Raw genomic sequence first — 21,998 nt, 5'->3', positions numbered from 1 at the left:
AGGTTTGGGTAGGAGAGGAAGGCAAATTGTAAACCACTACTAAACCTCTGCATAAGCGAAGCAGGATAAAGTGGTGAGATACACACATACCTGATAAAGGAATTTCCAAGAAGAGAAAATCCTTACAGGGCAGGGATTAATCTAGGCGGGCTTTATTATGAAGGCAGGACACCTTGAACTGTTTTTTTAAGACAAGTAGAACATTGTCATTAGGAGACGGGAATAAGGAAAGCATTTTCAGTAGGGATAGTAAGTGGAGTAATAGTAATCACAGCCTTCCTTGACAGCTTACAATGTGTGTGGAACTGCTCTAAGTGGTATTCATGTTTAAATTACTTGTCAGCATAATATCGACTATTATCTCATTTAACGTCAGTTCTGAAGTCCCCTCATTAGTTGTTACGTTCATTTTACAAATGAGGAACTAAGGCGCTGAGGCATTAGGAGGAGCACCAGTGACAGTGCCTGGCTGCTAGCAGATGCTCACTTGGTATTTGACAGATGAACGAGTGAGCAAGCAAACATGCAGTTACACACCTGAGTGCTCAACTCTGCATTTGACTATAGCTCACGGTCACCTGCGTGCCTAACAGTGAAGTCAGTGAAAACATTTATGTACAGAAATAAAATGGATCCAGTAAATGAAGAGGCCTGAAGAACTGATGGATGGAAACCAGTCTCATTGATGAGATCACAAGAGGAGGATTGTTGTGGGTATGAGCCGCGTCTTTAGAGGCACGAGTCTGATTTTTTTATAAAAGTTTCTTCTTTTTTAGAGAGAGAGAGAGAGAGAGATAGTGCAAGTGGGGGAGAGAGAGAGGGAGACACAGAATCCAAAGCAGGCTCCAAGCTCTGAGCTGTCAGCACACACTGTGGGGCTCAAACTCTTGAACTGTGAGATCATGACCTGAACCAAAGTGGACGCTTAACTGACTGAGCCACCCAGGCGCCCCTTAAAACCTGCTTTCTATACTTTTTAGTCATATTACCTATTGTTTATACCTCAAATGCCAAAAATCTGTGAAATGGGATAGTGATTCTCTCCTAATTTAGGAAGATGAGATTAAGAGGGGTGATACATGGAAAGTACTTAGCACAGCTCTGGGCACACAATAATAATAAATAACTATAATAATTACTGTGAACAGACGTTCATTAGAAAGGGAAGTTGCTCAAAGGAAACAATCCAGAGAAATTTGATAAGTCTGGCTAGAGGTTTGTCAATTTTGTTTATTTTTTCAAAAAACCAACTCTTGGTTTCATTGATCTGTTCAATTGTTTCTTTGGTCTCTATGTTGTTTATTTCTGCTCTAATTTTTACTATTTCTCTTCTTCTACTGGGTTTAGGGCGTTCTTGTTGCTCTGCCTCTAGTTCCTTTAGGTGAGCTGTTAGATTTTGCACTTGGGCTTTTTCTAATCTCTTGAAATAGGCCTGGAGAGTAATGTACTTTCCTCTTAGGACTGCCTTTGCCGCATCCCATAGATTTTGGATTGTTGTGTTTTCATTTTCATTTGTTTCCATATATTTTTTAATTTCATCTCTAATTGCCTGATTGGCCCATTCATAACAATCCAGAGAAATTTGAATCTGGCAGTGCAGCCAGGGTGAATTAGCAGACAAGAGTGGAAGCAAGAATAGAAAGTGGTTGAGCATTGTGGGTACCGAGTACTGGCTGCAAGAGAGAAGTTTCTATGAATGAGAAAAAGGGAGAGGGAGGGCTAATGAATCAGACACTGTAGACAAAATGAGAATGTAATGATAAATTTATCCGGCATTTTATGTCTTTTTAGAGAATTCTGAAGTCACTGTTGACAACTTGTCATTGGAATTAGTACTTAATTGTCCTTGGCTTGTCCTTCAAGGCTCCTGAATGAATGATGGCGGTTCTAATTATGAAACCTAAATATATTGGCAAAACTTCTTTTTTCCCTTCTAGCCATTCTATCACAGCCAAAATAGTATCAGGTTTTTTTTTGCATAGTTTCTTGAGATCTGAAATAATTCAGCTTTTGGGGGTGTTTTTGTCAGGTAAGTTGTGAACAAGGGCTGCTGATTGAAAACCCTTTGTCTGTTTTATTTCAGTGCAAACAGCTTCTGACGCAGTCTGTAGACTCCAACAGAAGGAGCAGGAACGAAAGAAGGTAAAAGTAGATCATTTGGAAAATGGGGCCCATAACTCTTTTTATCATCATATTATTAGCAGTTGCTTTTTATTAAAAAAGTCTCTGAATTTGTTTTCTTTATACAGTGATTTTAAAAGATTTAAAAATGGCTAATTCATTGAAGATGTGTTAAAGAGGTATGAGCACATGATTATACCCTCCATAGTTTTATAATTCAAATTGCAGATCTTTTTTTTTTTTTTTCCCTTTTCAACATTTCCACCTTTTCCCTCAAAGCAATATTTGTCTTATTGAGGAGAGAGAATAAGACTTTTACTTGGAACAGAAAATACCTACCAGATTGGAAATATAAGTCTTTTCTTTGAGCCTGAAGCACTGATAAGTATGTTATCTATATTTATTCTAGAAAAGGAAGCATTCACGCCCATGGATGGATTACTTAATGAATAGTCATAAGAGTATGCAAATCAGTTGCTGGGTAGTGCTTTGCTTATTGAAAGTGTATCTTAGTAAATTCAGATGTAGAAAAGCAGCACAAGAATTTAAGGTCCTGTGATAATTTGTTATTTTCACTTACAATTTCCATAAAGTAGTTTTATAACTAATTCATTATTCTAAGCTAATAAAGGTGTACTTTTAAGAAATATTGAAAATATTGAGGTACTCTGAAAATAATGCCTTTTATGTTACAATCTCCATTTCTCTAGAATGTGCTGTGGTTAATCCACAATAATAGTTCAGATCTGCACTGTATGTAAAAATACAGTGGAATAAACCTTGCCAGAGGTTATGTTTCTGTACCCTCCACTCAACTCTAAATATTGATATGGAGTTTAAAATTCAGCAATTTGATGAATTAGGCCTTACTGAAAGGACTTGACTTTTCAAGCAGGTGGGAAGGCCGCCCAAGAGGTGTGAAATCACAGCAGGCTGCGTCAGGAAGGAGGGCTGCTGAGCATGTTGATAAAATGGTGAGGTAGAGCCACGGGCAGGAACGTCTGTTAGGGTATAGTGCTTGCGCCATGCCCAGAGAACACTGTAAAGGCAAGCACTGGACCTTACATGGGCCATGCCAGGCTGAGGGCAGAGATTTTTTTTTAGTTCTCTACTTTGCAAGATGCCAGTGGGGATGAAAGACTTTGTTAAGTGTAAGGCAATTCATTACACTCAGGAACTAACAGTCTAGAAGAGGGAGTCCCAAGCCAGTGACACTGGTGTAATGTAGGAGAAACTAAGAGCTGTGATCAAGTTACAAAGAACTTTGTAGGATCTTGGCAAAAGGACTAATGTATTCAGATGATGGGGACATTCAAGCCCAGCCTTGATTAGTGGGTCGGAATTCAGTTTCGTAGAGGATGGGGAGAAAGATAATGTAGGGCGATGGATACAGTGTAAGCAAAGGTAAAAGGTGGGAGAAGTCCATAGTCTCACGCAGCTGGCATGTGGAGTATCTAAGTGGGTATTTCCAGAGATGACTGGAGACTCTTGAATGCTGGATTAGGCAATTTGTTGTTGAGGGCACCAGGAGTATTTCTGTTTTTGAGAAACAGAAACACTAGCTGATAGAACACTGGCTGTACTGACTGTTCCTGTAAATAAGCAGTTCTCTTGGTTTTCAAAGTAAAATAAAGAGTGCTGTGGTAGCACATTGCTATGTGGTTAAGCAGATTCTCGTGAAAATGCACACACATGTTATGGGTCTTTCTTCCTAAGACATGGTCAGTGCAGTTATGATTGTGATTAAGTGTCAATCCTTGTCATTCCTGAGCAGAACTTACATAAAATTATAATCAGAATAGTTCCTCTTGTCACTTGGAACTTTTTTCACATTTGGTGTATTAACTGTATACAGGTAGGAAAATGACCAGCGTAGGTGAAAAAATACCTGGCATCTTCTGCTTGTGGGAGTTTCTTTTGTTAGCCAGCTGTATGCCCTTGGGCAAGCCCTTGAGCTTCAGTCTTCTCATCTGCAAAATAAATACCAGTTTTACTTACCTGATAGGTTGATTTTCTACTTACCAGATAAACTATAGTATGTAATCGACATGAAATGACTTTGCAGATTGCCTCTTGCTCCAAATGGAAGGCGCCATTTCTCCCCGGCCAGCCCAATCATTTGTTTAAGGTGCAGTCATCACTCTACAGATAAGAGCCCTGCTGTGGTCTGGTTAGGTTGGTGAAGCACTGAGAATCCCGCCCTGCCGGGGTCACACTGCAGCTGGTCCAGGGGCCCCTGCAGGATGGACAGTGTCGGTGAGGGAGGGATGAGAGAGCCCCAAGATCCTTTCTGGTCACCAGGCAGGCGTCTCCGCACTGACTGAGACTCAGCTTTATTTATGGTTAAGTGTTTGGGGGACTGCACAGAAGTGGCATTTGCCTTAGACAATGATTTCTGATGATAAATTCCTTTGATATGTAAGAATTTTCCAGAACATAGATTTGTAGAAGACTCATGCATAACCTTTATCAACAGTGATTGATGTAGGTGATTTAGATGCTTATCATATGGGGAAGGAAGGTATCTTTAGCATTCAAATACAAGACCATGTTTTTAGCATAGCAAAGGCAAAAGTTAGTTCTTTATGAGCAGGGGTCAATAGCCTGTTGACTTAAGGGGAACTATAAGAAAAACAGGATTCTCGGGAAACATAATGTTTGCTCCCATAATCACAAAAGTTCCTACACTAAGTTCCTTCACAAGGTGCACTCAGCATACCAGGGCCAGAATAAGTCACTCCCAATACCAGTCAACAAGGTGCTTCAGAGGTCGGTGCTCAAGCAAAAACAGTTGCGTGGGAGTGGATATCAGTCATCATCTGACAGCAGGAGACCTTGCAAATCTGCCTTAACCTCACAAGGAGTACTCTCTACCATTGAGTTCAGAATGGCTCCTAACACCCCCCATTCATGATTTTCTAAATTAAAAGATACTAAGATACCATCACAGGGTTTGAAAAAATAATGGCCTCAAGAAATAATAAAAGCACTTAAATTATGTTTGTCTTAAATATATTTCTTATAGATATTATGCCAGAGAATGTTACTAAACCATTTTTAATGTGCAAAAACATTAAAAATGTGTATTTTAGAATATACTGAAATGTGTCACTAGAATTAATATGACATTTACGAAACCTACATGTGTAAGAATCTACTCTGATTTTTTTCTCCAGATAATTTAATAAAATTAAATTGAATGTGACACAAAAATGTCTTTCTCAGACACAGCTTAGAGAAAAGTAAAAATTCCTTATATTTTTGCAGGGCAATAAACCTTTAGTCTTTGTTTCTTTTCTGGTACTTCTCTAATTACCAGAATATTTGAAATATGTATCTTTAAGAACTTTTTTTTTTTTTTACTGTTCTATCTGGTTTTTGCCGACATTGCCATGGCAGAGCACTCAGATTACATATATATAAAAGATACAGACATAAAGTTTAATGTTTCATCTAGCAAATGTGTACAAAGCAAAATTGACCTGTAGCTTCCTTTTATAATCTACTGGCAATGTTGCCCTTGGTTATACTTTTGGCTACATTTTGTATATTTGAATGACTCTCAGAACAAAGAAAGATGGGAGTAGTAATGGAATAAAATAGACTATTGCCATTAATCATTCTTTTATGTCAAGACAATTTGTGGAATTCTGTGGGAAGTAAATTATGATAAACGTCATTCATCCAAATTACACTTCCCACAATTGATACCTAAAAGTTCATTCAGAAGAACAATAAATGTACATTCCCCAATTATTTGACATAAGTCTTGAAAAACTACCCACTTATGCAAAGCTGGATTTTGGAAGCTAGCATTAAGAGTAGTGAAATGAAAATAAAACTAGCTTAGAAAATTCACTGACTCTTAAAAATATTCCATCAAGGGAAATGAGCTGTTAATATCTGTAAGTAGTTTAAAGTTCGGTTCATGCACAAGTGTCAGTTTTTGAAACCATATTCAACCAGACTAGGGATAATAATGAAATAAACATGAATCCTTTGATTCATCTTATCTGCAGAAATTTATTAGATTTGGTTATTACCCTGCATGCTTTTTTTCATGAGAGCAGTGAAATAGCGTATACATTCTTGATGGAGTTTAAAAATACAAATAGATCAGTGTGTAGTATTCTATTTAAAATCCTTACTGATGGCTGTTATTCTGACACTTCTCACTAAATGAATTAAGTTCTTTATTTGTCAGTGTAAGGCATAGGTAAAATTAATGACAGTGTATTACTGACAGATGTATGAAAGGGCCTTTTAGACCTTAGTTGGCATATTCAGAGTTTTCCCTTAGACCAGGGTTTCCCAACCTCTGCAGTATTGACATTATGGAACAGATAATTCTTTGTTGTGGAAGCTGTCCTGTGCTTTGTGGGATGTTTAGCAGCATCCTTGGCTTTTACCCACTAGATGCCAGTAGGCTTTCCTCCTGTGCTTTGAGGGTTTGAGGGACAAGAGGGTCAAAATCCACACCCCTCCCTGCCAGTTAAGTCACTGACTTAGACATAATATATGCAAAACTTTTCTATTCTGTAGCCCAGAGTTCATTTATAGACCTATTATTAGACATAGTTTGGCCTCAGGATTGGCTTCTCTTTAAATTTATCTCTAATGAGGTATATGTAAGCCAATTTACTATGTCTCTTGTAGAAAGAGACAAAATCATTATAGCTAAATACTTCTGGTACACAGTTGTGGCTTACTAGTAAACATTCTTTTCCTTTTTTTTTTTTTTTTTAAATTTTTTAAAGAGAAAGAGACAGAGCATGAGTCGGGGAGGGTCAGAGAGCGAGGGAGACATAGAATCTGAAGCAGGCTCCAGGCTCTGAGCTGTCACCACAGAGCCTGATGCAGGGCTCAAACCCATGGACCATCAGATCCCGACCTGAGCCAAAATCAGATGCTGAACCAACTGAGCCACCCAGGCGCCCCTCATTATCTTTTAAAGTTGGCATTTTCTAATTATATCTTAAGGGGAAAAAAAAGTATCCATTTATTTAAGAAATGCAATTGATTTCATTTAGGAAGAACACTCAAACATGCTTTGAGAATTTTTTTGTTGTGGTAAAATACACAGAGCTAAATTTTAACTATTTTTAAGTGTGCACATCTGTGGCATTAAGTGTACTCATATTGTTGTACAACCAGTACTACCATCCATTTCCAGAACTTTTCATCTTCTCCAGCTGAGACTCTGCTCATTAAACACTAACTCCCCATCACCCTCCGCCCCCATTCCTGGCAACCACCGCTCTATTTTCGGTCTCTATAATTCGACTACTCTTGGCACAGTTTTTTAGTGGAATCATGCAACATTATCATTTTGTGAGGGGCTTATTTCTCTAACATAGAGTCTTCAAGGTTCATCTGTGTTGTAGCAAGTATCAGAGCTTCTTTCCTTTTTAAGGATGACTAGTATTCCATTATATGTATATTCCATATTTTGTGTATCTGTTCACTTATCTGTGGATACTTGGGTTGCTTCTGCCTTTTTGCTCTTGTGACTAACACTGCTTTTAACATGAGTTCATGATTCTTCTGGGTATATATTCAAAAGCGGACTTACTGGATGAAATGGCAATTCTATGTTTAATTTTCTGAGGCGCCACCATCCTGTTTTCCACAGCAGCTGCACCACTTTGTATTCCCTTCAGCAGTACACAAGGGTCCCTTTCCTCCACATCCTCGTCAGCGCTGTTATTTCCTGTGTCTTTGGTAGCAGCAGTCCTAATGGGTGTGAGATGGTATCTTATGGTTTTGATTTGCATTTCTTTAATGATTAGTGATGTTGAGTATCTTTTCCTTTGCTTATTGGCTATGTGTGTATCTTCTTTCTAGAAATGTTCATTCAAGTCCTTTGCCCATTTTTAAAACCTGGTTCTTTGTTCTTGTCATTGAATTGTAGGAGTTCTTTATATATTTTGGATATTAACCCTTTATCATATATGTGATTTACAAATCTGTTCTCCCATTCAGTGAATTGGCATTCACTCTGTTGATAGAGTCCTTTGAGGCACAAAAGGGTTTAATTTTGATGAAGTTCAGTTTATTTTTATTTTTGTTGCCTATCCTTTTGGTGTTATAACAAAGAAATCATTGCCAAATCTAATGTCTTGAAGCTTTCCCTCTCCCGTCTTCTAAGAATTTTATAGTTTTAGGTCTTCACATTTACATCTTTGGCCCATTTAGAGTTAATTTTTGTATATGATGCAAGGTAAGGGTCCATTTTCATTTTTATTTGCATGTGGATACCTAGTTTTCCCAGCACCATTGCCCTTTCCCTTTTGGATGGTTTTGACACCCTTATCAAAAATTACTTGACCTTATATGCAAGGGTTTATTTCTAATTCTTCTATTCTGGTGGTCTCTATGTCTATCTGTATGGCAGCACCACACTATTTTGATTATAGTAACTTCGTGGTAAGTTTTGAAATCAGGAAATGTATTTTCTAAAATGAAGGCTTTATTGTTATGCAGATATGGTAAGGCCAACAGATAAGGGGGTGATTGTTATGGAAAGCTGTTTGTTAACTCATAGTTCCCAAGAGGAGGATGCTGCCATGCGCGTAGGACCATAGGAGGAAGCACCAGGGCTAGTCAGGAGGCAAAGAGAGAGGGGAAAACAGGTTATTGTAGCTTCAGCAGAAGAAACATGGGAGACAGGATTAGCAGTTTTAGCATTGACTAAATTGAACAATTTCAGCAGATTCTGGGGCATAGAGGCTGTCCCTCGCTATCTGGCCTTGTATGATTAGGACAGTGGCCCAGAGGGTGAGAGCCCAGTAGAGGTGGTTGGGATATGGGCTCTGGACTGGTTAGCTTGCATGTAAAAGGCATACTATGGGGGAGTTGTTTATTATCTCTAGGAATAGGCTACCCCTGGGAGGGACAATCTCTCCAGGGTGAAAAGTGATGGTTTTAGTCCCAGATGTCAAAGCCCCATGGACACATGGTTAATACAGTGTGAGACCAACTTCATTCTTTTTTCAGGATTGTTTTGACTATTTGGTGTTGCTTGAGATTTCATATGAATGTTAGGATGGATTCTTCTATTTCTGCAAAAAACATCATTGGGATTTTAATAGCGATGTCATTGACCCCACAGATCACTTTGGATAGCACTGACTTCTTAACAGTATTAAGTCTTCCAGTCCATGAACATGAGATGACTTTTCAATGACTGTGTCTTTAATTTCTTTTCCAGGGATGTTCTATAGTTACCAGTGTATATCTTTTTTCTCCCTGGTTAAATTCACTCCCCAATACTTTATTCTTTTCAATACTATTGTAAATGGCATTTTCTTAACACCCTTTTCTGGATTGTTCATTGTTGTAGAGTATAGACATGCAACTAATTTTTGAGTATTGGTTTTGTATCCTACACATTTGCTGAATTTGTTTAGTAAGTTTTTTGTTGCAGTTTTATGGTTTTCTACAGATAATATCATGTTGTCTGTAAGCACAGATAATTGAACTTCTTCCTTTACAATTTGGATGCCTTTTTTCCCCTTTCCATATTGCCCTGGCTAGGACTTCCAATACTATGCTGAATAGAAGTGGTAAAAGCAGAATTGCCTGATACAAGAGGGAAAGCTTTCAGTTTTTCATCACTGGATAGGAGGTTAGCTGTGACTTTTTCACATATGGCCTTTATTATGTTGAAATAGTTTCCTTCTATTGCTAGTTTGTGCAGTATTTTTATCATGTAAGGATCTTGAACTTTGTCAAATGTATTGTCTGCAAAGACTGACAAGATTCTGGTTTTTTTCCCCTTCATTTTGTTGATGTACTGTATTTCATTTGTTGATTTTCATATATTGAACCATATGCTGTTGAATTCAATTTGCTAGTATTTTATTGAGGATATTATATCAGTATTCATTAGGAATATCGATCTGCAATTCTTTTTTCTTATAGTGTCTTTGTCTGGCTTTGGTCTCAGGATCTTGCTGGCCTCAGAATGAGTTGGGAGGTCTTTCCTCTTCTTCAGTTTTTTGAAGAGCTGGAGAAGAATTAGATTAATGTTCATTCTTCTTTCAACGTTTGGTGGTATTCACCAGTAATCTCATCTGGTCTGGGGTGACTTGATTTTTAATACCACATGCTTTCCCATATGACCTCTTGCTAGAAAAAGAAAAACTAGTGCAAAGTTAGTTCCGCTTTTGTTTTGAAAATTAGCCAGAGCCCGACATGTAAGTCCCTAAGTGGGTGGTTCACAGTGTGTGCCCATGGCTTTTTGTTCTGCCTATTCAGGCATATTCAGCAAGGTTTTTTAAAGCTCTTAATTACTTTTGAAACTGGAATGTGAAGTACTTGTTAGTTTCTGTCATTTTTAAAAGCATTGCCGATCCTGAGAGACTAATAATTTAACATTATTTGGTTTACACAGCATTATATAGCAAAAAGAGTAGAAAACTGGATTTTTACCCCTGATGCTACCCTCTTCTCACTCTGTGACCTTGGAAATAGGTCCATAGGGGCAGTGCATGTACAGTATTTTACACCTAGAATAGACCGTGTTTTAACACTCCCCAAACAAAATTATTTTTAATTAATAAATCTGATGTTAAAGAATAATAACAAGAAAAAAATACAGGCGGTGTTCTCTCTAACTTCATGTATATAGTCCACCAGTAAAAAAAAAATTAAGAACTTAAGAAGCATTACAACACCAAAGGAAAAAAATGACAGATTAATACATTTAAGTACATCAGTTATTTAAAAAAAACAAAAACCTGTTATCCAAATTGGTCTGTTATGGTAATGAGTAATAATTAAATAGTTTGCTTTTGATTCTTATGCAAATTTATTAATAACTTCATTGAATTTGATCTTTGACTATTCAGACTAAATAGTATACTCAGATTTATCAATCAGTTTTGAGTCATAGTTGATTAAAAATGCTTTTTTTATAATTTTGAAAAATTTCTCTCGCTTGAAGCAATAGATGATGCATAGTTCAGAAAAGTTTTAAGCATAAAGTAAGTCTGGAAGAGCTTTATAAAAATCACATGTCACAATAAATTCCAGAAATTGCAATACTGCCTTTGTTTCTTTGGCAACTATTCTAATGGCTCCCAATGTCCCCACAGTATAATAGTTTAAGTACAGATAAAAACATATGCAAATTTAAGTACCAAAAAGAGATAACGTAGAATAATGCATTTGAACTGATTCAGGTTTTATCTGCGGTTGCTCTACTATCTTGCTCTACTATCATTGTTTAAGTGCAATAGTATTTACTCCCAAGGTGTTTGAGGGGCTGCACGTCTAAAGAAAGCTTAAATGATTCTGAATTATTAGGAATTTCCTTTTGAAATAAGCATGTATAGCCGACTTCAGTTTTGTCTGGGACGGGTTGCGTAACTGGAAGTCCTCTAAATTAACTTCAGTGTAAAATATAAAATCTTGCTAAAGGATAAACAATAGAAATGTGTTAACTTGAAACATTTTATTAAAATTTGTTAATTTGAAACATATTATTAACATTGGCCAATAACCTCAGTAATTATTTAGGGCTCTAGACCAAAGAATGATTTTTGGTTTAGGAATATTTTATCACCAGTATTTTCCNTTAAAAAAAAAAAAAAAAAAAAAAAAAGTCTTTCATTTGTTTGTGTCATTGATTTAAATTCTGTACAGACAATACACCCTCTTATTGCGTGCACCCAGGGCAGAGCTCTCCCACCCTCCTGCTGGTGCGGGGCCTCTAGTACATATTGTTGCCTATTGAAAAGAGAATGCTGTAGACCGTCCTATGTAATATGACCTCATTTTGTTGTTATTAAAGAAATATGTCTGTATAAACATCAGGAAAAAAGTCTTTGGTACTCATTGAACTACTAATGCCAGGAAAAGGGGTCGTAGAAAAAGGATTTGATATGTATGTAGGGGAGCTATCACTTCCTATTAGACTTGTATGAACCTGTTTGAATGTAACTATAGTTTGATGGGATTGTTGTTTTTCAGATGTGTTTTAATTAGAGGAATACTTATTTCAGACTAAATCTTTTATAGAACCCCATTAATTGAACATAAAAGCAGAATGGCTGTTTTTGAAAGTGATGGGCAACAGGTGGTGATGGTGTACAGTTAGTTCAGTATTTATAAAAGATTTTTCCTTATTTCTGAGAGTTATTTGTAGCTTTAAACAGATTCAATGGCGTGTCAAATTAAATCTTTGGATTTTATAAGCATATGGACTGGGGCGCATGCTGGCGTTAGAATGGCTTTGGTGGCATTGAGGACGTATTGTGACAGTCTGTCAGGCGGCGTATCTGCTGCTTTCGTTGAAGCAGCTGCTCAGCAACTTGTCATTTTGTCCAGTAAAGTCACAGCCTTCCAAGCCACACATCCTCACACCTGGAATAGATACACTCTGGGATAACCTTCACACCTGTTGGCTTAGAACACTTTTTACCTTTTGCTTAAGTGGTATGTAAGAGATAGCTAATTGGGGATTTTTTTTTTTTGCTATATTATACAATAAAACCTTATGTGTCTAGGAATCTTAGAAAATGAGCCATTCCATCTAGCCAAGTTTACACAAAGCTGAGGTTTTATCTTCTTTTTTTTTTTTAATTTTTAAAATGTTTTATTTATTTCTGAGAGACAGAGAGACACAGCAGGGGAGGGTCAGAGAAAAAAGGAGACACAGAATCTGAAGCAGGTTCCAGGCTCTGAGCTAGCTGTCAGCACAGAGCCCGACGCAGGGCTCGAACCCACAAACCGTGAAACCATGACCTGAGCCAAAGTCGGACGCTTAACTGACTGAGCCACGCAGGTGCCCCAGGTTTTATCTTCTTTAAGCACACCACTTTTATAACTTTGTCTTGGATAGAAATCTTTGAAAATGTATTTCATACTTGTCTAAGCAGCTGATGTGTTTTGCCAGATGGACTCTGAGCCCCATGGTCTTTGGGACCTGCAGAGCTCTGAGAGTAGGCGGCAGCCTAGGGAAGGCTGGAGGGTCCATGATGTCCCTGAACCCCCTCCTCTGCCTGCACCTGCTCCATGCTGTGTACATTCACACTGCTTCAAGAAAAAAATAAGTTTAAGAATCTATTTATAGATATATTTCATACTTTAATGGTTTTTTAAAAAATTAAATTTTATAAACTTTGTGAATTAGGAATTACTGAGAATATACAGTTTTGTATTATGGTGACTGTGGGGATGTCCTCAGGGAATTAAGAGAAAGAGAGAATGTTCTTTTTTAAAATTTAGAAAAAAAATTTTTTCTAGAGAGCAAGAGAGAATATGAGCAGGGGAGGGGGCAAAGGGAGAGGGTTGGAAGGAGAGAGAGAGAGAAGGCACAAGCAGGGGAGGGGCAGGGAGAAGGAGAGACAGAATCCCAACTCACAAACTCTGACATCATGACCTGAGCCAAGATCAAGAGACGGACACTTAACTGACTATGCTCCCCAGGCGCCCGAAGAGAGAAAAAATCTTAGCAGACTCTCTGCTCAGCACGGAACCCAACACAGGGCTCAGGCCCACGACTTTGGTATTATGACCTAAGCTGAAATCAAGAGTCAGATGCTCAACTGACTGAGCTACCCAGGTGCTCCAAGAGAGTGTTTTTCCATACCAAATGCCGTCAAAGACTGTGTTTTAAGTTATTGTTATCTATGTTCTCCTTCCCTGTAAGGCTGATGCCTATCATTTCTTCCTATCTCATTTATCAGCATTTTTTTCTAATTTGTGACATTTAATATGGTGTACATTTGGAAACCAGTTAACTGACATGGTTAGAATTATGTGTAAAGTAAGGTAAGTAGATTCAAAATCAGAAGAGCTTTTCATGAACACTGCAATGTGTGTAATTGGGCTTTTTGGTATCTTTTTTTCTTTTTGATGGATTAAAAGTTTTACCATATCAACTAAATTTCAGGCAGATGTTATTTTCAGGTAGCCAAATTTTATTTATATATATATAAAGAGTATGGTCTTGTCAGTATATGAATATATAAACTGCCCTCTGGTTTTGTTTTGTTTTGTTTACTGATTGCTATGAAGAATGCAAGTTTGCATAGCACTTACTGTTAAAAGTGAGAGGCTAAGAAATAGAGTGAGTTTAAGAATTTCTTGATAAGAAAGCAAGACTAGATTCTCAACTGGGTTAGAGAGTGGTCAGCATTCAACTTCTTTTCACCCGGACTTTGAGGCCAAGACATGATCTGTCTTCTGTGAAAAAGCTAGTTGGGTATATATGTATATTTTAGTCATGATATCCTGAAACTACAAAATGGACATACCATATTTAGCAACATCTTAAAGTCGTTCCCTAGAACCAGATGGTAAATAGTAGAATCATCGAGGAGGATTGAATTGAGTATAGGAACGGGAAGAGGAAACTGACTTTTATTTGAGTTGTCTGTATGGTTCAAATTATCCCAAGAATCTGTTCCTGAAATTAAATTATTAGAATTAAAGGACAAAAAATGGGGAAGATAAAAAGTGGTTTGATCTGCCTTCTAGATGTTTTGTTTATAATTCATATAAGAGTAATATTAATTTTCATTTCTCCATAGGCAGTGAGCCAGGACCTTGACATGTATTACCTCTGGTCTTTGTAAATATTATTTATTACTGTAAAGTGTTATTCTCCTCATTTCAAAGTTAAAGAAACTTTACCTTGCTCAGGGTCATGCAACTAGTAACAAGTGAACCAGAATTTGAAATGTGCTTCCCAAATCTTTATTTTTCTGTTGAGTTGTGCTGGAAAAAGTGCTCTCTGATGGGAAGTGTCCAGGCTGTTGCCTCGTGGTCCAGGTCACAGGGTTGGCTGAGGCAGTTATGGTGCGTGTCCTAAAAGAATAAAATGAAAAGAAAAAGTGATTAAACAGCATCTGAGCATGCATGTTTCATTAGTTATTTTCTGTATTTATTAAAAAATAATTTACAGCTAAAGCAGGATTCCATTTTTGAGGGAGCTTGTTGACATTTTCGTCTCTTTCAGAATATAATATGTTTTGCCAAAGTTCCATGAAAAGAGTTTAAGTCTTCATGTTTTATTCATCTTTTGAAGAATTACAGTCCATGAGGCTGAAAAAATGGATTTTGTTTAACCTGTTTCCCAAATTTATAGCATCAGCATCCCCTCCCCAGCCCACTCTCCCTACCAGTGTAGTGCCTGTGCAGGTCCCAGGGGTCTGGGGCACAGACTTTAAGGGAACCTTTGACTCTACCTCTAACCTCAGCCTCTAATCCAGCCTCTTTTTGCTTGAAAAGCCTCAGTGAAGAGGAACTTCAGATCAGATTGGCAGAAGAAGCTTTTCTAATAGTTGTTTCGTCTTGCGAGAGAGACTTCTAGCTACCTGTGCAAACCTTCTGGAAAGATCCAGATAGATCATGATAGAAACGGCCTGCATGGGTCGGGCGTCACAGAGACCTAAGTTTGAATCTACAACTTCATTGCAGATTGACCATGTGAGGAAATTAAATGTGGTGTCCTTAAACCTTAATTTCTTCATCAGTAAAGTAGAAGTAATGTGATTTTATAAGAGTGGTTTTTAGAAGTAGGTAAGGTAGGCGAAACAGCTGGCCAAAATAGGCGCTTCATAAATACTGAGAGTATGATGGGTCGTCCAGCTTTTCATCCTGCTCATCATGACTCGGATGAGCGAGAAATCAGAGCAGCAAGGACACATGGCCATGGGAAAACACAGTTTCCTTTTTCCCCGTTAGCTAGTGTGACGGTACCTGAGTGTGCCACGTGTCCTGTTTTCACTGGAGGGCCTGGAATCAGTGCTGACCTGAGGTGCGCTATAACTTGGTAGGGTCTGCATCGGTCACAGTGCTGTTTGTTTGATAGGACTTAATCTGTGTCAGAACTTAACTTCTGAAGACGTGTGGAGCATTGAAGGCAGGGATAAAGGATGACGTTGGTTTTCATAAACTCTTTTCCTCTCCAGTCTTCTTTGCTGTGCGTCTTCAGAGACAGTAATTTTCATTGTACTAAATCTGTGCCTTTTTGGCCCACACCTTGTTTTATCTTTATTGTTGTGGAACTCAAAAGAACATTTTTTCATCTCCCTATAGAAACACTGAGAACATCTCAGGAAGAACTTCAGACATCTGACACAGATGCTTTAGGTGTTTATTTACTTTAAGGAATGGAGTTGAACCAGAAGAGATGTCTTCCGTTCTTTCCCAGTGATTAACAAACTGTACTTTTTTAATGCATCTAAAAAATATTTTATTTAAGACCTGCACTTTAATTTCTTACAATAATGCTGCTTCTTGGCATATATTCTTTAAACTTGATTTAAAAATTATAGGTAGTTAAGTGAAATTTGAGGAGACATAGAGGCATAAAAATTTACTTGGATTGTGTTTGATTTTGTCATTTAAAGATACTAGAGATTTTTGAGATTTCAGAAATATGGTTACCCACGTTCGGTCATGGTAAGAGAAGACTTAGATGTTTCTAATACGTTGTGTTCCTGTTGGACATTACTGTAATGAATGCACTTTTAGCACTGTGACTTTCAAGCCGATTGCTGTAGTAACCAAATATCAAGATGTAAAGTTATGTTTGTCTCTTCTGCATAGAAGAATAATTATCTGGAAAATGTCATGTGACTTTCAAATTTCTTTTCTCAGATTCTTACTGACCATTTAATAGCTAGTGAAAAACAGCATATAATCCAGTGGGAAGATTTCATGAAAGAACAACACAGCAAACAGGCCGAAGTGGATGAAGAACACAGAAAAGCCATGGAGAGACTTAAAGAACAGTACGCCGAGATGGAGAAGGACCTAGCAAAATTTTCAACCTTTTAAGAACTTTAACCGTAAGAGCAACAATGTTTTCATAGGAAAACATTGACTTTCCCCCCCAAAAAAACTGTTCCCACCAAACCATTTAGCCTCTGCTTCAAGCTTAGCAGTAAATTCAGCGGCACTCTTACATCAGAAGGCAGGAAAGTGTTTAATAGAAGAAGAGAGCTACATCTTTCCAGTTTTAAGTGCCTGTATCTCATTATTTGAATGGGGAGGAGTAGCAGGAAAAAATGGCACAAATTTGTTTTTTGTTAATCAGAATTGGGTGTTCTTTCCATTGATTATCTCAGAGAACTGTAAGCACAGACTTTTTAGAACAAATAATTCATTCTTACACAGGGTGAATAGTAGTTATTTGGCTTAGAAGGCAGATCTAATGGCTGCCTGTCATAATGTCCTTGGCTATTGGAAGACTGTGTACAGTATTATTCCATGAGTAATGTAGACAGAAACAACTGTCTTTGGAGCAGACATCATATTGAAGAGAGGGGAGTCAAGACCTTGTCTCTGCTGAGGCAAAGATGGCCACGTCGGTCTTTGAACTGCCTGCTGGGAAGGTTACAGACTGTGCAGAACAGCAGAGTGCCGCGTGTGTCACTGAGTGACAAGACACACTTGTTAAGCTTTGTGGCCTTCCGGCACGTAGTATTTTCAACTTTTAAGACATACTTAGAAGGAAAAGCTTACCAAAAATCTATTTGACTTTTAGCCTTTCCAAGAACCATAATCTTGTCTGTTACCTCATTTACCTCGTTTTTGTGTCTGTGTTGCTGTGGGTAAGCTCTGTAAGATAAATAATGTCTATACACGTTTCAACTGTTTAATGAGTAATCAGCAAAATCTGCCAAGGAGTCCCTCTGGAACCATATAAAGACTCTGGCTCTAAATAAACCAGAAGTATTTGCCCACATAGCAAATGATCCGTGTTAAATGTAAATCCTTTTTTAGTGTTCAGTGTCTGTTCTCATAAGCAGGTGTATTATGATGAAACATGTACCAATTCTGTCATCACTGTGATCTTTAAAAAAAGTCTGCTTTTAACAGTCTAATTGAGGAACCAAGTTGATTTTTTTATTTGCCATAAACCAAGCAAAATTAAATGCAATAATTTCTTGAGATTTATGGCAAATGGATTTGAGGTATGGGTAAATTTTTCAAGTAGTTTTTAGTGCTCTTCAGTAGAGAAAGGCGCAAGAAAGAAAATACCCAACTCCCTCGTGTTATCTCAGTGTTGCTACTGCAGAAAAGTGACAATGCTTGCTTGTGTAAATTTATGGCTTACTGTCAAAGCTTCATTCTTGGCTCCATGTTGAAAATGTGATTAAAGTTAATAGAGGAGATGAAATAAGTATTTGAGATTTCTTTCAATAACACTGAACTTCTGCCAACTTTCTCTGTCCGCTACTGTGGGCCTGACAGGTCCATCAATCACTCGCTGGTACCTGGACTAAAAAGAGCACTTGCTGACACAAAGGCATGTTGGAATTTTCTTAATTCTCTTTCAGTGCATGAAAAAAAATAAAACCACACTTCCAAAAATAGCCCACACATGAAAAGGGAGGGGAACCTTAAATGAAAATTCCCTTTGTACTGTAGGCAGTTTTTGGAATGCTGTTAATTGCCTGTGCACCATTTGAACAGATGCTAAAACCAAGACGTCAGGACTGTGTGTGAGAGAGCAAATGTCTTAACTCTGGTTCCTCCACTCGTGCAGCAAAGGCTTCTGATAGTGTTTGTTCATCTCATATGAATAATAAATACCATATAAGTTTGTATATTTTACATAAAGATCTAAAGGACTTTGTAAACCAAAATGAACTGGTGGGCATCTTGAACTTTCAGTGTTAAGATAGTACATTCTTTCTTTATAACTTTGTGAGCTAGTCAACATAGTGTGTAAAAGAGATAGTTGGTTTGCCTTCCCCTTAAATTTTTCACTTACATTTCAGTTTCCAAAGCACTTTTGACAGAGATTTTATTTACATATAAAAATTAATTTACAGCATTTCTGTTGTTTATGCGGTTGAGAGAGGTAATATGGATTCTGTGTAGCTCACAGGATTATTTTATAATGATCAAATGAAATAATGTTCTGTCCTATCAAAGTGCTATAGCAATATTTGTTTTTAAGGTCTAAGTAGTTTCTATTTTTCATCATGATTTCTTTTTTTGACTTCTATATTTGTGGAGTTTTTCATTTCATAACCTGTAGATTTTTAATTGTCCTTATGATGGATTTATGCTGTAATTGGATTATGGTTAGGGAATGGGTCAGTATCAGACTGATATGTTGAAATTTATTTGCTTTATGACCTAAAATATTGTTAGTTTTTGTTAAGTGTTTCATTAGTGCTTGAATGTGTGCTGTTTCCGGTTACTGGGTATCCATTAAACCAAACTTATAGTGGTGTTCAAATTATTTCTCTTTTACTGTTTTCCTTCTCAGTGATCCCTCAGATTCTGAGATATGTTGAAATTTCTTACTCTAGTAGATTTTCTAATTCTTCCTGTCATTCTGTCAATTTTTGTTTTCTGTATTTTGAAACTTTCTTATTAGGTACATACAAATTTAACATTTTCTGTCTTCAAAGCTTAGAATTGAATCTCATAGTGTAGCTTCTATTTCTAGTAATGTTTTTTATTTCATTTTGTATTACTTTTAAATCTATGTTTTTTAACTGAAAAATTCTGACTTTTTTTTTTCTTTCTATCTGATTACCTTTTAACTGGAGGGTTTAATCCACTTAAATTTGTTGAAACTACTAATCTATTAGGATTCATTTATCTCCTCTTCTGTGCTTTTGTGTTTCCTCACTGCCCAGGTTTTGTTGGTTGTTTGTTTTGTTTTTTGCCTTCTCTTATATTGAGCTTTGTTTTCTTTTTCTTTTTTTTTTTTTTTAATGTTTATTTTTGAGAGAGAAAATGAGAGTGGGGGAACGGAGGGGCAGAGAGAGAGAGGGAGAGAAAGAGAGAAAGAAAGAATCTAAAGCAGGCTCCAGGCTCTGAGCTGTCAGCACAGCACCCAATGCAGGACTCAAATTCATGAACCGTGAGATCACAACCTGAGCCAAAGTCAGATGCTTAATTGAGCCACCCAGGTGCCCCTTGTTTTCTTTTTCCATTTACACTCCATCTACTAGTTTAAAAGGTAAAACTTGGGTGCCTGGATGGCACAGTCAGTTAAGCATCCAACTCTTGATCTTGGCTCAGGTCATGATCTCACGGTTCATGAGTTTAAGCCCCACATCAGGCTCTGCTCTGATGATGCAGAGCCAGCTTGGGATTCTGTCTCTCCTCCTCTGTGCCTTTCCCCTTCTCTGTGCCTCTCCTTCACTTGTGCTTTCTCTCTCTCTCTCTCAATGAATAAACATAAAAAATGTTTTTAAGGTAAAATTCAATTTTTAACTTTTAGTGCTTACCAAGAAATTTAACCTGCATAGTTAACAAAATCTAAAATTAGTATCTTTCCTGTTTTCTTAACCAGAGATTTTTGAACAAAGTTTGATTTCCTCAATCAGTTAGTGTCTAGAATTTTAATTTTTTCTCAGTTTAATCCCCAGAATAGCTGTTTTATTTCATACAGTCATTATTTATTTAGATTTATTCAAAACTGTATCATTTTATTATTCTTGAAAGTTAGCTGGCTCTACAATTCTGGATTAATGATTATTTTCTCTCAGAATTTAATGATATTCTTTCATGATCTTGCTTCCATTGTTGCTACTGAAATTACAGTTGTGATCTGATTTGTACTCCTTTGAAGCTAGTCTGTCTTCTTTCTCTGTAAAGATTCTTTACAGTCTATCTTTGGTATTTTACAATTAAAGTCATTATAATACAATGTGTCCATCTGTGGATTTCCTTTTTTATTTTAACTCCAGTATTTTTGACTTTTAAAAATTACTTTTTATTCTTCTGTTGAAATTAATTGAGCTTTCTCAACCTGAAAATTAGTGATTTTCACAATTCTGGAAAATTCTCAACCACTGTCTCTTTAAATACTCCGTATTGCTCATTTTCTCTGTTCTCTCCTTTAGGAAATCAGATTACACTTATGTTTTGTCATCACACTGTTCTTCGTATCCCTTTTATATCTGTTTCATATTTTCTGTTTCATGTCTACAGTGTGTTGCATTCTGGATATTTCTTTAATTCTGTTTTCCAGGTCCCTAGGTCTGTGTTCTTGCCCTCTGTAACCTATTTACAAGCTATTGAGTGTTTTCTAACTTTTTAAATATTTATTTAGAGCAGAGGAGAGTGGCAGAGAGAGAGAGAGAATCTAAACCCAAAGTGGGGCTCGATCTCATGACCTGAGCCAAAATCAAGAGTCAGACACTAATCCAGCTGAGCCCCTAACCTACTGAGTTTTTAATTACAGTTGTTTTTTCTTTTTTCTTTACCAAAAATCTTATTTCTTTCTTTCTCAAACATTCCTGGTCATTTGGAATAGTTCTATTATTTCCTCTTTTTTCTTTTCCTTTTTTAAAAATGTTTATTTTGAGAGAGAGAGAGAGAAAGAGAGAGAGAGAGAAAGAGAGAGAGAGAGAGAGAGAGAGAGAGAATCCCAAGGAGGCTCTATGCTGCCAGTGCAAAACCCAGCTCAAGGGCTCAATCTCAGGAACCATGAGACACAAGCCGAAATCAAGAGTCAAGTTGGACACTTAACCTACTGAGCCACCCAATCGCCTTGTCCTCTTTTTCTTTTCCTAAAAAAGAGTAAATGTTTATGTTCTCCATGTGATTTCATGTTTTCTCCTTTTTTGTGACTCTAAATCTACAATTTGTTGTATGTTACTTTGTCTGAAACAAGCTTATTGATTATTTGTTTTCTAATATGACCAGTGATTTTGGTTGTGAGTTGGTATTCCTCTAAACTTTATTTTGGGGAATTTTTATTTAAAATATGTTTCTGTAAAACAGATAGTGTTTTTATTTTTTCACATCACCAGTTTGTATCTCGTGGCATGACAAACCCTGGATCACTTCAGTTTTCATCTTGGGTTTCCTGCCTCTCTCTCCCTTGTCCTTCAGGCAGAGACTTTTGTCCCCTTCGTGGATCTACTTGGAGTAAAGAAAGGCACATT

General features: G+C 37.1%; 1 protein-coding gene across 1 annotated transcript in view; it reads left to right on the top strand.

The window, feature by feature from the left end:
• Positions 1–19,330, top strand: part of BLOC1S5 (biogenesis of lysosomal organelles complex 1 subunit 5) — a 45,943-nt gene extending 26,613 nt beyond the window's left edge. The window contains exons 4-5 of the mRNA XM_077770081.1: positions 2,084–2,142; positions 16,735–19,330. Of these exons, the coding sequence (XP_077626207.1) occupies positions 2,084–2,142; positions 16,735–16,914 (239 nt within the window). The 3' untranslated portion in view covers positions 16,915–19,330. The remainder of the gene's footprint in view (positions 1–2,083; positions 2,143–16,734) is intronic.
• Positions 19,331–21,998: the final 2,668 nt, after the last annotated feature.

This window comes from Crocuta crocuta, unplaced genomic scaffold (assembly GCF_008692635.1).
Source record: "Crocuta crocuta isolate KB4526 unplaced genomic scaffold, BGI_CrCroc_1.0 scaffold24, whole genome shotgun sequence".
NCBI classification, from domain to species: Eukaryota; Metazoa; Chordata; class Mammalia; order Carnivora; family Hyaenidae; genus Crocuta; species Crocuta crocuta.
The sequence above is the reverse complement of the archived record's forward strand: the minus strand, read 5'-3'. Positions and strand labels throughout refer to the sequence as shown.